The 13,396-nt window shown below is 38.1% G+C and overlaps 1 protein-coding gene across 3 annotated transcripts in view; it reads left to right on the forward strand.

Annotated features, from left to right (window-relative positions):
- The first annotated feature begins 17 nt into the window (after window positions 1–17).
- The window catches only part of ATM (ATM serine/threonine kinase), a 65,383-nt gene continuing 52,004 nt past the window's right edge, over window positions 18–13,396 (forward strand). For all 3 annotated transcript variants that reach the window (XR_010428258.1, XM_064645233.1, XM_064645234.1), the window contains exons 1-14: window positions 18–113; window positions 2,011–2,111; window positions 2,196–2,308; window positions 3,278–3,423; window positions 3,794–3,958; window positions 5,924–6,089; window positions 6,373–6,611; window positions 7,397–7,560; window positions 7,926–8,095; window positions 9,469–9,840; window positions 10,233–10,424; window positions 10,754–10,849; window positions 11,356–11,581; window positions 12,853–12,984. Coding sequence is in view for 2 of the 3 variants with exons in the window: in XM_064645233.1 (XP_064501303.1) it covers window positions 2,040–2,111; window positions 2,196–2,308; window positions 3,278–3,423; window positions 3,794–3,958; window positions 5,924–6,089; window positions 6,373–6,611; window positions 7,397–7,560; window positions 7,926–8,095; window positions 9,469–9,840; window positions 10,233–10,424; window positions 10,754–10,849; window positions 11,356–11,581; window positions 12,853–12,984 (2,253 nt within the window). In the remaining variant the exon portion in view is untranslated. The remainder of the gene's footprint in view (window positions 114–2,010; window positions 2,112–2,195; window positions 2,309–3,277; window positions 3,424–3,793; window positions 3,959–5,923; window positions 6,090–6,372; window positions 6,612–7,396; window positions 7,561–7,925; window positions 8,096–9,468; window positions 9,841–10,232; window positions 10,425–10,753; window positions 10,850–11,355; window positions 11,582–12,852; window positions 12,985–13,396) is intronic.

The raw sequence follows: 13,396 nt of genomic DNA on the forward strand, positions 1-13,396 counted from the left end.
CCCTTCCGCCGGAACCCGCCGCCGCCGCCGCCGCTCATCCGCTTCCAGGTCCGCCCGCAGCCGCCGCACGTGTGCCGTGCCCCGGGAGCGGCGGCCGCCCAGACCCGGCCGAGGTGAGGGGCCCGGGCCCGGGGTCGGGCGGGGCGGCGGCCCCGGCGGCGGGCGCTGAGGGACGGCTCATGCGGCGGGGGCGGCCCCGGGAGTGTTGCGGAGCCGGAGCTGCCGGGTAGTGGTTGCAGTGCCCTGTGTCCCTGTGCTCAGCCAGCACATCTCTCCCTTGTTTATTGTATTTGGTTTGTGTGTGCCTTCCTCGCTCTGTGCAATTTATATGGAGGGTGAACGTGATCATCCCATAGCGGCTGGGAAACCGTGCAAGTAGTAAGAGAAATAGGTGGAGTCAGTCTCGGGAATTTTCCACTGTTGTTGTTATTAGTGGCTATTGAAATACCGTTAAGTACGAACGAGAGGACTGATTTCTTCCCCTAGGATGCCCAGGCCCTACAGTAGACCCATGTTCCCACGGTTCTCGTTCAAGCATTTTGCAGCTCATCCACATTTCAGAAGCCATTAGTGTTTAGAAAGTTAATTCTTCCTTTTTGTTTCGTTTCCAGCAAAAGCAGGAAGTTTGCTGAGGTTTATTTTGCAGCTCATCCGCATTTCAAAAGCCATTAGGGTTTAAAAGTTAATTCTTCCTTTCATTTCCCGCAAAAGCAGGGGGTTTGCTGGGCTTTATTTTGTTCCAGTGCCCAACCACCAGAGATACAGAGGGTGTTTGGGTACTGGAACAAGCTCCCCAGGGACGTGGTTACAGCACCAAGCCTGACAGAGCTCAAGAAGCTCTTGGAACAACGCTCTCAGGCACATGGTGTGATTCTTCGGGCTGTCCTGTGTAGAGCCAGGAGCTGGACATGGTGATCCTTGTGCATCCGTTCCAAGTCAGGATATTCTGTGATTCTGTGAAGTTAGTAAAGGAACTCTTAATTTAAGTGAGGTCTCTTGTACAGTACAGCCAGCCTTCACACTTAAAATGTTTTCTTTTTCATACACATCTATCAGTCACCAAACTTCTGATCATACTTAGTCCCAGCCTGATCTTGTTTGAAGCTGAAGGAAATAAATACAGTCTAAGAGAGTAGATATTTAAAGTTTTATTTCTCTCAGTGGCTCTTTTTATATTCTCACATAAGTGCTTGAGATGCAGTGCTGTGAGTCATGAATGCCCATTCTCAGTTGCATATTACAGCCTCAGCAGCAGCATATGCATAAAGTTACTTCAGCTTGTGTGATCTGTCTTGCAAGGGTTCCTCTTGCCCTTGCTTTAAAGGCATAAAAGAAGAAGAATGGAAGTCGTATACAATGTCATGGTTGTCATCTGCAGCAGCATAACTTTATGTAAACCAGAAATGCAAGGTCTAGCTGATTCCAACCTCTGTTGAAGAAGAAGAGGCATAGTTTTAAGTGGTCACGAAAAAGTTGTTTTCTCTTATGCTGGTATTTGGTCATCCTTTGACATGTTTAGTCCAGAGGGATTTGTCACATGGTAGTGACCTATGAAAATGTAGGATGTGAGAGAGGAAGAGCATTTTCCAAGTGCTTCCTTCTCCTGGCAGCATCAGGTTAAGATGGCTACCAAAAGTTTAGTGCTTCTTGCTGGAATGTATTTGCTTTGTGTTATTTTAATCTTACTATAATGTCATTCCCTGTTGTCTGCCCATCTCTTCTCTGTTAGCAGGCATAAAAAAGAAGGAAGACAGAGTTATGTGAAGAGGGTCTCTGCAGTTATTCTTTGACTTTGACTGTTGTCTGTGGGAGTAGATTATATTCTTGATGTGAAACTGCTTCAGTCTTGTGACCAATAAGACCACTAATCCAGACACAAATTAGCTTTTCAGTGGAACATGTAACACTGTGGTTGTGTTCCATACTGGATTTTCAATATTTTGCATTTCCAATTTTTTTACTTGGTTGTGTGTTAAATAATTACTGTTTTATCTATTTCTTCTCTTGCAGATACAAATGACTATTCTTTAAATTGAACCATGAGTCTTGCATTACATGATCTTCTTGTTTGTTGTCGTCGCCTTGAAAATGAGAAAGCTGTGGAGCGAAGGGTAACAAGTTTTCTTTTGGGGTGGGTACCTCAATTACCAATGAAGGGAATAATTAAATTTCTTTTTCTTGAAATACATTTTCAGAAGGAAGTTGAAAATTTCAAGAGACTTCTCCGTGATTCTGAAACAGTTCGCCAGCTGGACCGGAATTCTGATTCTAAACAAGGAAAGCAACTTAACTGGGATGCTGTATTTAGGTAGTTTCTTTTTTTTCTTTGTGAATGGTTGCAATTTTCTTACATAGAACATCATTCTTTCGTTAAAGTTTTTTGTGTTGCTGAATTCTTCAAGACACCGTAAAAGGACTGTGGCTTGTGAATGAAAAAATGATGTACTGAGGTTTGTAGAGGCCAATCTTTGATACAGTCTGCATCAGGTGTACTATAAGATTGGACTGAGCATGAATGTGATAACTTCTTACAGGAGCTTCGACCACTGTTAAATTTCATGTTAAAAGTTGATCTGAAGTATTAGTTTTCATATAATGAAAACTAGTCTGGTCAGCTTTTCATTATGTTTTTTAATTGGACATCATTGGAATAGTTCTTGTTTTATAGGTGTACCAAAAATATCATCAGAAGTATTTGATAAATTTTATATGTTGCTTGGTGGTCAATTACACATTAGAAATACACAGGAGGAATACAAAAATAGAAACTCTAAACTGAATACAAATGGTAGGCCCGAAAATCTGTAGTAATTGCCAGTGACAAAGCCAGTGAAAAATCTAATCTATTCATAGATCTAAAATATAATCCATATATTAACTTTAGATCATGGAGAAATAGGACTTAAAAGGTTTCCTCAATAAAAACAATGGTAACTATTTCTTATTATTTTGCTGTATAATGTTGCAGCATAAATAAAAAGACAGCTTTGGGTTTTTTTACTGATTTTAAATTGTATGTTTATCATGATGCAAAGTTTAAAGGAAAGTTTGGTTCCTATTTGAGTTACTTCTGGATTATCTTCAAAACTTACAGGTCCTTTTATAGACTATTTCTGTCATGCTTGGATTGTAATATATATCAGTTGGTTTTAATCTTTGATAATTAGAATTGTGAGAAGAACAGGAACTGGCATTTTAGACTAAAACAGCATTTACCTATTTTACTTCAGTCATAAATGAGCAGATCCTTGGTTAATATCTCTTTTTATTTTTGAAGTGTCTTGCAGAAATATTTTCAGAAGGAAATTAAAAACCTGCAGCAGACAAAACCGAATGCATCTGCTTCAACCCAAACTATGAGACAGAAAAAGATACAAGAAGTTGGAAGCCTGGTCAAATACTTCATCAGATGTGCTAATAAAAGTCAGTAATTTGTATTATCATATAGAGTTACTGTTTTAGTTTACTACTTTGCTTTCAACTTTGAATTTTTACTAGTTGCTAGTGTAGGGTTCATCTTGCTCTCTTACAGATGTTTACTATTTAAATATCTTAATGTGAATCAGTCCTTTGTGCTCCTTCTCTGTCCTTGTTGATGTTCACAGTTCCTTTTTCTAATTATTCAATTTGTCTATAACTGATATATTTTCTCATTTTTTCTCATAAAAAAACAACCCAAAAAACCATGGGTTGGTTTTTTTTCTTTTTTATTAGATAACATTTACAAACAATTACAGATTTATTTGGGTTAATTTGGGTTAATTAAGCAGTCTCATGTTGTTTCTTCATGTAGGAGGACCCAGGCTGAAATGTCAGGAACTTTTGATTTATGTCATGGAAATTATAAGAGATCCGACAAGTTGTGCTGCATATGGTTCTGACTGTAGTAACATACTCCTAAAAGACATCCTCTCAGTAAGGAAATACTGGTGTGAGATATCCCAGCAGCAGTGGTCAGGTAACATTTTTAAACCTACTTAGAAATGTCTTTTCCTACTACAGAAACGTGTTTAGATGCATTTTAATTTGGTTGAGGCCCTGTGGTGTGAGATCCTACCCAAAATATGGAGTAAAGCAGTGTCAGCCTTGAAGGCTTACAGTTGAAATAAACAAAGCAACAAAGATTAGGAATTGATTTTTTTTTTCTTTCTGCATACTGTTTATTGTTTGCTGCATTTATATACAGTCAGGCTATGTCTGCATGGTCTGCACGGGGCTTAACACCTATAGGAAATCCACGGAATGTGTGTGCTGGAGAAAACCTCAGTAAAGCTAGTGTTAGTGTGCAGTTGTCTGCAAATTATTAGGAACTGACTGGTATAGGTTTGATATAGTTAATGTATTACTATTATGTTTTATTATCTGAGTTTTGATGGCTCATGAAGGTCCTAAAAAAAATTGAATTGATGTTCTTATACGTACGTCATATGTAAAGAAAAACTATAAAGCTTAAGATGTAAATAGCAAAAAACAGATGTAAAAGTTGCATAATGATAGAGCATGCAACCTGAACTGAGTGGAAATGCACAGATAGTTTTTCACTTTTCAGAGCATTGGATTTGACTCCAATTTGATAGTTCATTTATTTAGCATGAAGAAGAATGTTTGTGTATTCTGAATTATCTGACATCTACTGACCTCTCAACTCACCTTTTTACATTTGTTGATAGTATTTTGAAAAGCAGAAAGGGTATTAGAAGTTTTATAGTCTAGTTTGTTGGATGTTGCCTGCACAATTGTGGAGAAAATTTGGAAGTACTGTCTGTAGTGGAGTGCTTTGAAGTCAGAGTTTGGATTTCTGAAAAGCATTTTATGAGAAAATGCTCTGCTCTGCAGCTTGAAGAGAGTGGCTTAACTACAGAATAGAAATAAGCCTGCAAAGAACTCGGAAGAGGGATCTGGTGATGCTGGGAGTGAAAAGGGAGGCAAAAAAACCCTGCTGAAGGCTGGCAAAGCAAAGCGACTGAAATGGAATCATTCAGGGTGGGAGGTTCCTGGAAGAGTTCAAGGCCAGGTTGGATGGAGCTGTGAGCAATCTGGTCTAGTGAAAAGTGTCCCTGCCCATGGCAGGGGTGTTGAAACTAGGTGATCTTTGTGGCCTCTTCCAACCTAAATCCTTCTATGATTCTATGTGGCTGGGTAATTAAAGAGCCTGAGGATGAGATCTCTGAAGTTAAAGAAGTTGGTACAATTTGGCTGTGGAGATAGAGCTGGAAGTTGAAGGTTGAAGGGAAAGCTGGAACTGTGTGGGAGCACTGCCTGAGACTAGGAATGCTGTCAGCCTCCCCGTTGGAACAGAAAGCAAAGACAAGGAGGCTGGAAGCTGGAGTTCAGAGCAATAAACAGGAAACAAGAACTGGGTACTTAGGTAGAATTGAGCCTAAATGGGTAGGGAATGAGGCAAGAAGCCAGGAACCTATGGGGGTTGCAATGTGGTGGTTAGTTTGTTTAGGAACATGGAAGTTAGGAACATGGATTCTGTGTATGGACAGCAGCTGGAAGCATGACAGAAGAAATTTTTACATTAGATCATAAGGGGCACAGTGTAATTTAGTTACAGGAGTGAGGCAGAACTGAAGACTATAAATCTAAAGGAAGAGAGCCTTTAATCCATTGAAGGGAACAAGTCGCTTTTATTAAATGAGAGATATATGAGCTTTGTAAAGGTTACCATAACCTTTTTTAGTGATTCCACCTTAATGCTTGCTTATAACTCTTGGGGTACAATGTGGAAGTCAGATTTCTGTTTATAAAATCAGAGGTCTGGTGCAGTTGAAAGTAAAAACATAGATTCCAACTCCTAACTACACAGTGGTGGTTGCTATATCTTTATTGCATTATTTTTCATCAAGGTTTTTTTTATGTAATCCTCTATAATATATATGTTTTTATATATTTGTGTATTTTTTTAATACATTTGCAGAGTTGCTGATCCTGTATAGCCAATTATACCTCAAACCTTCTGGAAATATTAGTAGAGTCTTGGTGGCTAGGATAATTCACACACTTATGAGGGGGTACTGCTTCCAAACTGATGGGTTGAGTTCTGATATGCTTATCTTCTTTTCAAAAGCGATGCAGTCTGCAAGGTATGTTGCAAGTGCTCCTTTTGTATGCTAATACCTACTTTTAGAAAATAAGTAATTTTAAGTCTTTGGGATTGGACTTGAGTAATAACAGGTAATACTTCTTTAGATATATTTTGTTCTCTCTTTAAATGCCAATTTAGTAACTTCTTTAAAAAACTAATAACTTCTGCATATATTAGGCAAATAATATGTAATTACTCGCTAGTATTTACATTTAAACAGTTCTTATGAAAAAAATTAGATTGTTTCTTTTGGAAATGTACATGTTTGATTTTTGTTACAGACAGGAGAAGAACAGTGCAGGCCTGGATCATATTGTTGGAGCAATGAATATCTTCTGCAATAAGTTTGCTGACAACTGTCGCCTACGGATTTGTAAAGCAGGGGAAGAAATTTTGCCTACGTTGCTTTACATATGGACTCACTATAGACCAAAGGATTCCCTGAGGGAATCAATAATTGAGTTATTTCGTCTCCAAGTTCATATTCATCATCCAAAGGGTGCAAAAACTCAGGGAAGAGGTACAATAAAAAGCTCCTTTTTTTTTTTCTATTGCTGTATGTCGTTGTTGAATTTACTGTACCAACTCTGAATTTTGATACTGAGTCTTGGAAACATTGATGGAAGTGATGATTATCTGTCAGTAGTTTTATGCCATAGGTTAATACTGAGTGAAAATGAAAAAGGGTTTTCAAATTTTATGCACTAAGAATATTAGTTGTGTTAAGCCCTTTAAAACTCGGGGGGGGGGGGAGTTGGGGTTTTTTTTTAGTCAAAAGGTGATTTTATTTGCTAAATCAAAACACTAAGTCTTTGGGGAAGGGAAATAATTATTTAGATTGAGTTTAGATTGCCACATATTTTGGTATCTTACCAGGTCTATTTAAGACCAGAAATTACTACTCTCAATTAAGTGTGCCTTATACTGTAAAACTGCTCAGAGAATATCACTCAGTAATTGTGTTTGTCGTGGCCTATTTCAGTTCTCGCATACTTTTTGTAAGGATTTTTTTTGTACTTTGTACAAATCTATCCGTTGCATTTCACTGCATTTTTTCCAGTTAGATGAAGAATTGTTTACTAGAAACATAATTCCTAACTTAATTACTTGTATGTGCTGATTAAGTTCTCTCTTTTTCACTTTTTAATTTTGTCCATTCTCCATTATAGAACTTGCTTTGCAGGCCTATATTTGTTGAACTTTATATGCTTTACTCTGATTTTGGCTGTATTTTGCACTGCCTAGGTAGGTTTACATACTGAGTGGGTGATACACATTATGTTTTCATTGTTTTTGCATATACAGGTGCGTATGACTTTACAAAATGGCAAAGTATCTTGCATAACCTGTATGATCTTCTGGTGAATGAAATAAATCTCATCAGTAGTAGAGGAAGGTATTCTTCAGGCTCACGTAATATTGCTGTAAAGGAAAATTTAATTGAGTTAATGGCTGATATTTGTCATCAGGTAACTTTTTAATATAAACTTGACTATGTAATTACTGAGTTGTATGTTTTGCTTTTTAAAGTAATATGACTTAATTATTCCTCAGAATAATTTACTGAAGTATTCATATCTGTGTTTTATTGTGTTTCGTTGTTAATTTTGTACAGCTTAGAAGTGTAGTATGCTGGATTTCACTAGTGTTTCTTGCTAGGCTATAAGCAGAGGTCTTGTTATAGTAAGGAATAATAAATAATAATTCTGGTTCCCTCTTAGAAGGCTTTATACACAGTAAAGAATGGACTAATTTAGGTTGGCATTTCAGTTTTCTCGCAAATACTGCTTTTTTTTTTTTCATTTGTATACTTTTAAATTTCTCTTAATAAAAGGTTTTTACAGAGGATACCAAAGTCCTTGAAATTACCCAGTCCTATGCCGTTACACAAAGAGAGCCCAGTGAGGACACAGTACCAAACAAGCGCAGGAGGATCGAACTGGGCTGGGAGGTCATTCGAGACAACATGCAAATATCCCAGAAGGATTTTGATGTCATACCTTGGTAATAACATCTTTACATGAACGAAGTATCACTCCAGACATCTTTTTACATTTAACATTCTCCTGAATATGTTGTGCGTTCAAGTTGGGTGTCTGCACATGCTGTAATCATATATCTAAGTGCTGAACTTAGATTCTCACAGTATTTGGAAAGCAGTGAGTACTGGTCTTGGTACTTTTGCTTTATGAGTATTAGGAAATAAACATGATATTTACTGCTGTCTTAATCTGGCTGTGTTATAGCATAGCAGCTGTTAACAGTTTGGCCATTTTGGACTAGTTCATGCAGTTTTCTGTAATACCTGACCTGAAAACTGTTGCAAGGCCTGGCTTTTTACCTTGGACTTTGATTGAGGAGTATTTTGCTTCCCATGAACTGGAGGTATAGCTTCATGTTTTGCTGACTGTTGCAGGAGGACTGTAGCAGTGAGTGTAGCAAGGAGTCAAGTTACTATTAAAAGACCAAAGATGGACTTTTCCAGAACCAACCAGTTGTAGCCCTAAGCCCAGGCATGTTGATTGTTTAGCTGAAATAGATTACACTGGATGTTTTTTGCTGTTACTGTTCCTCTCTGTCTTTCTGACTTTTCTTGGAAACTGCAGTGCAAGATACCAGAGCAGCATAGCTGCTTATGGATTGGTTCCTGCACTGGGGTGGCAGGTTTGTGTGAGTGTGTGTTTACTGCTTGCAGTATTGGGGCAAAATGGCTGTTTAGGATCCAGCTGAGAAGTTAACATGCTATTCTGTGTGGAGGTGCCAATGGCCAGGAAATACTGCAGGTACTGTAATTTCATAGAATCATCGAATATCCTGAGTTTGGAAGGGACCCAGAAGGGCCGAACTCCTGGCCCTGCACAGGACAGCCCCAAGAATCCCACCATGTTTTTGACTCTAGCTGCAACCATTGATATAAACTAAACCCTTCCAGCTTACCATCCCCAGCTAAACATCTTTTTATTTTCCTGTCTGCAGAGATGTTGCTGTAATGTTTTCCTGTTCATGTAATTTCACGTTTGAGGTCCTTCTCTGTGTCAGAGTTTACAACAGGCTAGTCCAGAAGAAGGAGAAAAATATTTTTTTTGGCCTGAAAATTTCCTTGCTTGTGGTCAGAAGTGTGTGAAGTTGGCTTGTAAGAAATCAAAAATCAATGAAGTCAGTTGTAAGAAATTATTAGTGATAGTGAGGCTAGATGAGCAGACTTTACAAGTGAAAATGGTAGAAATATTGAATCTTTATATTTCGATAGTAAAGAAATCAGCTCAGTACTGGAAAGTATAAACATGAAATGGCTTTTGGAGAAGGCTTTGTTAATTTACTGCTGAAAATGCAAATTTATGTATGTTTGCTTAATTGCTTCACTTTGTATTTTCAAGGTTACAGATTACAATTCAATTAATATCAAAGTATCCCATGAGTCTTCCTAGCAGTGAGCTACCTCCCTTACTCAATGTACTTCACCAGTTACTGCCTCAGCAGCGCCGAGGAGAGAGGACCCCATACGTGCTTAAGTGTCTCACAGAGGTAGCTTTGTGCCAAAACCAGAAAACTTATTTGAAAAGCACCCACAAGCTGGAGCTCCAGAGAACCTGGGCAAAGATTTGGACTCTCGTCATTCGCAGCGTAAACTTCCAGCAAATCGAAGTGGAGAGCTTTGGGCTGCTTGGAGCTATGATTCGAGGAAACCTTGTCGTAACAGATAAAGAACTCTGGAAGATCTTTTCAGGACCTGCATGCAAGCCTTCAAGGTAAAATGAAAGTAAGGGTAGTGTTTTGGATCTGATTCACATTCCTCTTTATTGTGCAACCAAAATCACTGTGTTACTCAATATTATCGATGTTGTGGCTCTATTTCTGTTTAAGAAATGCAAACATTTGTCTTTTAAGCATTTGAAGTGACCATAAGTATGTAAGTTTGAAAGCAAGAGGCAGAAGAGGAAAGGCAAGCATCTTCACATTTAAAATGGACTAAAAATTTAAAATCTGACTGGCAGATCTGTTGATTTTTTGAAGTTAAAAAGTATGTTTTCTTCTAAATTTTTATTCTGAAATAAATGTCAGAAATACTGACTTTGCTTTAGAGTGCTGATCAACAAATACCACATTGTTTCTCACAAATCCTGTTCCATTTTTGTTACAGTTCTTCTGTATGTTGTTTATCATTAGTGATGTCTGCCTATTCAGTGCCAGAAAATTTGGACACAGGAATAGAACATAATTCTGAAAGAAATCTGGATTCCGCATTAAGGGAGGCAATAATGAAATGGGTCCTGTCCTGCAGTTTGGAGGAAGAGATAGAAGAATGTGCAGAATTGCCTCCTGTACTCTGCAGGTAAAGTCTTTGGGGCATAATTTTATGTGTAAGCTCACCCTATAACACAGAAGACCACGCAGGGAAAAGTGTATTACGTTAATGCAGAATTCTATTACGTTAATGTTTCTGTAGAGTTTATGGGGTTTTTAAGCTTACTGTAGAATGTCATTCTGGGGACTTAATATCTGTCTATATAATTTCAGGTACATGTGTGTTAGAAATATTCAGTGTAAATTTAGGTTTTTCTTCAGGAAAACTGTTAATCTGCCTAATGTTTGATGCACTTCAGGAATCCTAAGAGCTTGTCTGATTGCAAGACAATATAAAAACATTTTCTTTCTTTACAGTGATTTTCCTCATCTTGTATTACAAAAAATTCTTGTGAGTCTCACAATGAAGAACTGTAGAGCTGCTATGAACTTCTTCCAAAATGATGCTAGATGGTATGTTTTTAAATTAATCATTATAGATACTTAAGCTAGGAATGCTGCTGCGTGTTTCACTGATGTATATGTTCAAGCTTTTGGACTATGTCTAGTTTCCTCTTAATGAAAGTAAAATGTGTATCAATTGTTCTAATGCAGGATAAGACTTTCCTACTGGAAGTTAAAAATATTGCTTTTAGGGGTTTTATGAATTTCTGCTCCAGCTGTGTAAAGTAGATTGAGGTCAGCGATCTTAACACAAAAAAGATGCTGCCATATGAACTGCAGTAGGAGATATGATCTGTTTGCAGGCTTCATGTTTCCTTGCAGTTGAGTTAGAGCTAAAATGGTAGCGTCCATTCCGCAGTGAAAGTCATGTCAGAAATTAAAGGTCAACCAGCGTTTGGAAGCACAAAAAGATAAATTATTTTGCTTTTGTTTATTTCTTCTATTTAAATAGTACTTTTAAAGACCTGTAAGTTGTATACTGGCTGCTAAAGTAAAAACTATATCTCTTCTTCAAGTGAGCAACATGTGCAGGGTAAAGAAGAAAACAGTTTTTCTGATGTCGAAGAGCTGTACCTGCAGACAACATTTGACGAAATGGATATTTTCACTAACTTTGCAGTAGATGTTGCAGATAAAAATGTGACTGGTTCAAGACTTGCCATCAACCAAAATCTTAGGGAAACACTGGAGAACTGCCTTTTAGCAATGTCAGAAAAGCTTTTAAGCAGTTGTGCTCCTAAGGTAAGTTAGAAATTACTGTTACATCCTTACATGTGTGCTCCCAAACAATATATTTTCAAAGCAAAGTGTATGGATTTTCATTCCTTCTGCTATTAATAATGAACCAAAAACATTTAAAAATTGTATCCAGTAATACAAAATAGAGAAGTCTGTATTTATTTACATAATTCACAAAATATCCATAGTTTTCATAAGCATGAGTAAGTATGTAGTAGCTGTATCAAAGTGTAAGCATGTGCAAAGTTGCCACATAAATCAGTTACCCTGCTTTTGTGATGTTGGTTTCGACTTCTGTGCCCCTGTAATGCTGCAAGTTTTTTCCAGTTTTCAGCCGAATTAGCCTGAGACATAGAGTTCTTAAATAGGTTTTGTAAAAAGATGCAGCTCTCTAAAGGAGTAATTGTAAAGAAAGCTGCAAATGTGGGCTACATGAGAAAGAGTAGAGCCATTGCTCAAGGGAACTGGTTATCCCCCTCTACTCTTTACCTTTAGATGGCATCAGAAATACTGCACCCAGTTTTGGGCCTTCCAGTACAAAACAGACATGGAATGCCTTCAGTGGAGGCCACTGAGATGGTGGGAGCTCCAGCACTTGGCCCTGTGAGGGAAGACAGAGGAAACTGGGCTTGTTCAGCCTGCAGCAGAAGTGGCTTTTGGGGAAGCCTACCAGTTCCCGTAAGATTGTCTAAAAGACAGAGCCATGCTCTTCATACACAGTGCTTCCTGCAATAGGAAGGTGAGACAGAATTCTGTCTGTGTGAGGACAGTCAGTCGGTGGCACAGGTTGCTTCGCCTGAGAGGTTGTGCAGTCTGCATCCTCTGAGGTTTTCAAGCCCTGACTGGATCAGGCCTTGAGTAACCTGTTGTGACCTTAATCTGACCCTGCTGTATGCAGGAGGTTGGACCAGAGACCTGCTGAGTCTGAACTATCCTGTGATCCAGTTCCTGACCTGCTCGTACTGTCTTGTGTCCTTGCAGAAGGTGAAATAGATAAACAGAGTGCATACTAAGAGCTTGGAAGTATTGCCATGATGGAATCTAAAGGAGAGAGGGAATTAGAAGTGGTTTGAAGGATGGAGGCCTAAGGACCATGGGACATACAGCTAGTATTATAACGTGAAGAGCTGAAAGAACTTTTTCAGGAGCTGAGGCAGCTGCCACGCAAAACACTAGGATGCAAATCTTCGTATATAAAGTGTTTAAAAAAGACTAAATAATTCTATGTTTTGTGGTGATAAACCACTGGTATTTATACTGTGTATTTGATTTAGTCTAAGGTTCTTTCTGCTGAACACCTTGTCCGATGTGTCAGTCTCCTGGTTGGTGTTCTTGGTTGCTATTGCTACACTGGTATATTTAAAGAAGAGGATGCCTGTAAATCAGAGTTGTTCCAGAATGCTAAGGTAAGCAGTAATGCATTTGGGAGCTATTAAAAATAAAATAAACCATTAAATATAAATTAATTCTTAAAATTCTGTTCATGTTGACACATTTTCAGAGCATTGATTACTGCTTAGAAAAAGGCAATTTAGAGAGGTTTAAATGTATTACTGTTTCTGAAAGAGAGGAGTCACTGAAATTGTCAGTGTACTGGTACGCCGGTTTTGCAGTGCAGATTATTCTAAATATTGATACATTTCCGAGTCACACCTTTTAAAAAAATGGAATAATCATGGACATGTAGACAAAGGACTACTTATAGGATAATGAGTCCTTTTATTTCTAGGTCTTTTATGCAGGAATTTAAGATAGTTTGGTGATTCAAGCCAGTATGAAGACAGCTATTGCTGCTATTATTATTGTTATACTACCTGA

This window comes from Pseudopipra pipra, chromosome 2 (assembly GCF_036250125.1).
Source record: "Pseudopipra pipra isolate bDixPip1 chromosome 2, bDixPip1.hap1, whole genome shotgun sequence".
NCBI lineage: Eukaryota > Metazoa > Chordata > Aves > Passeriformes > Pipridae > Pseudopipra > Pseudopipra pipra.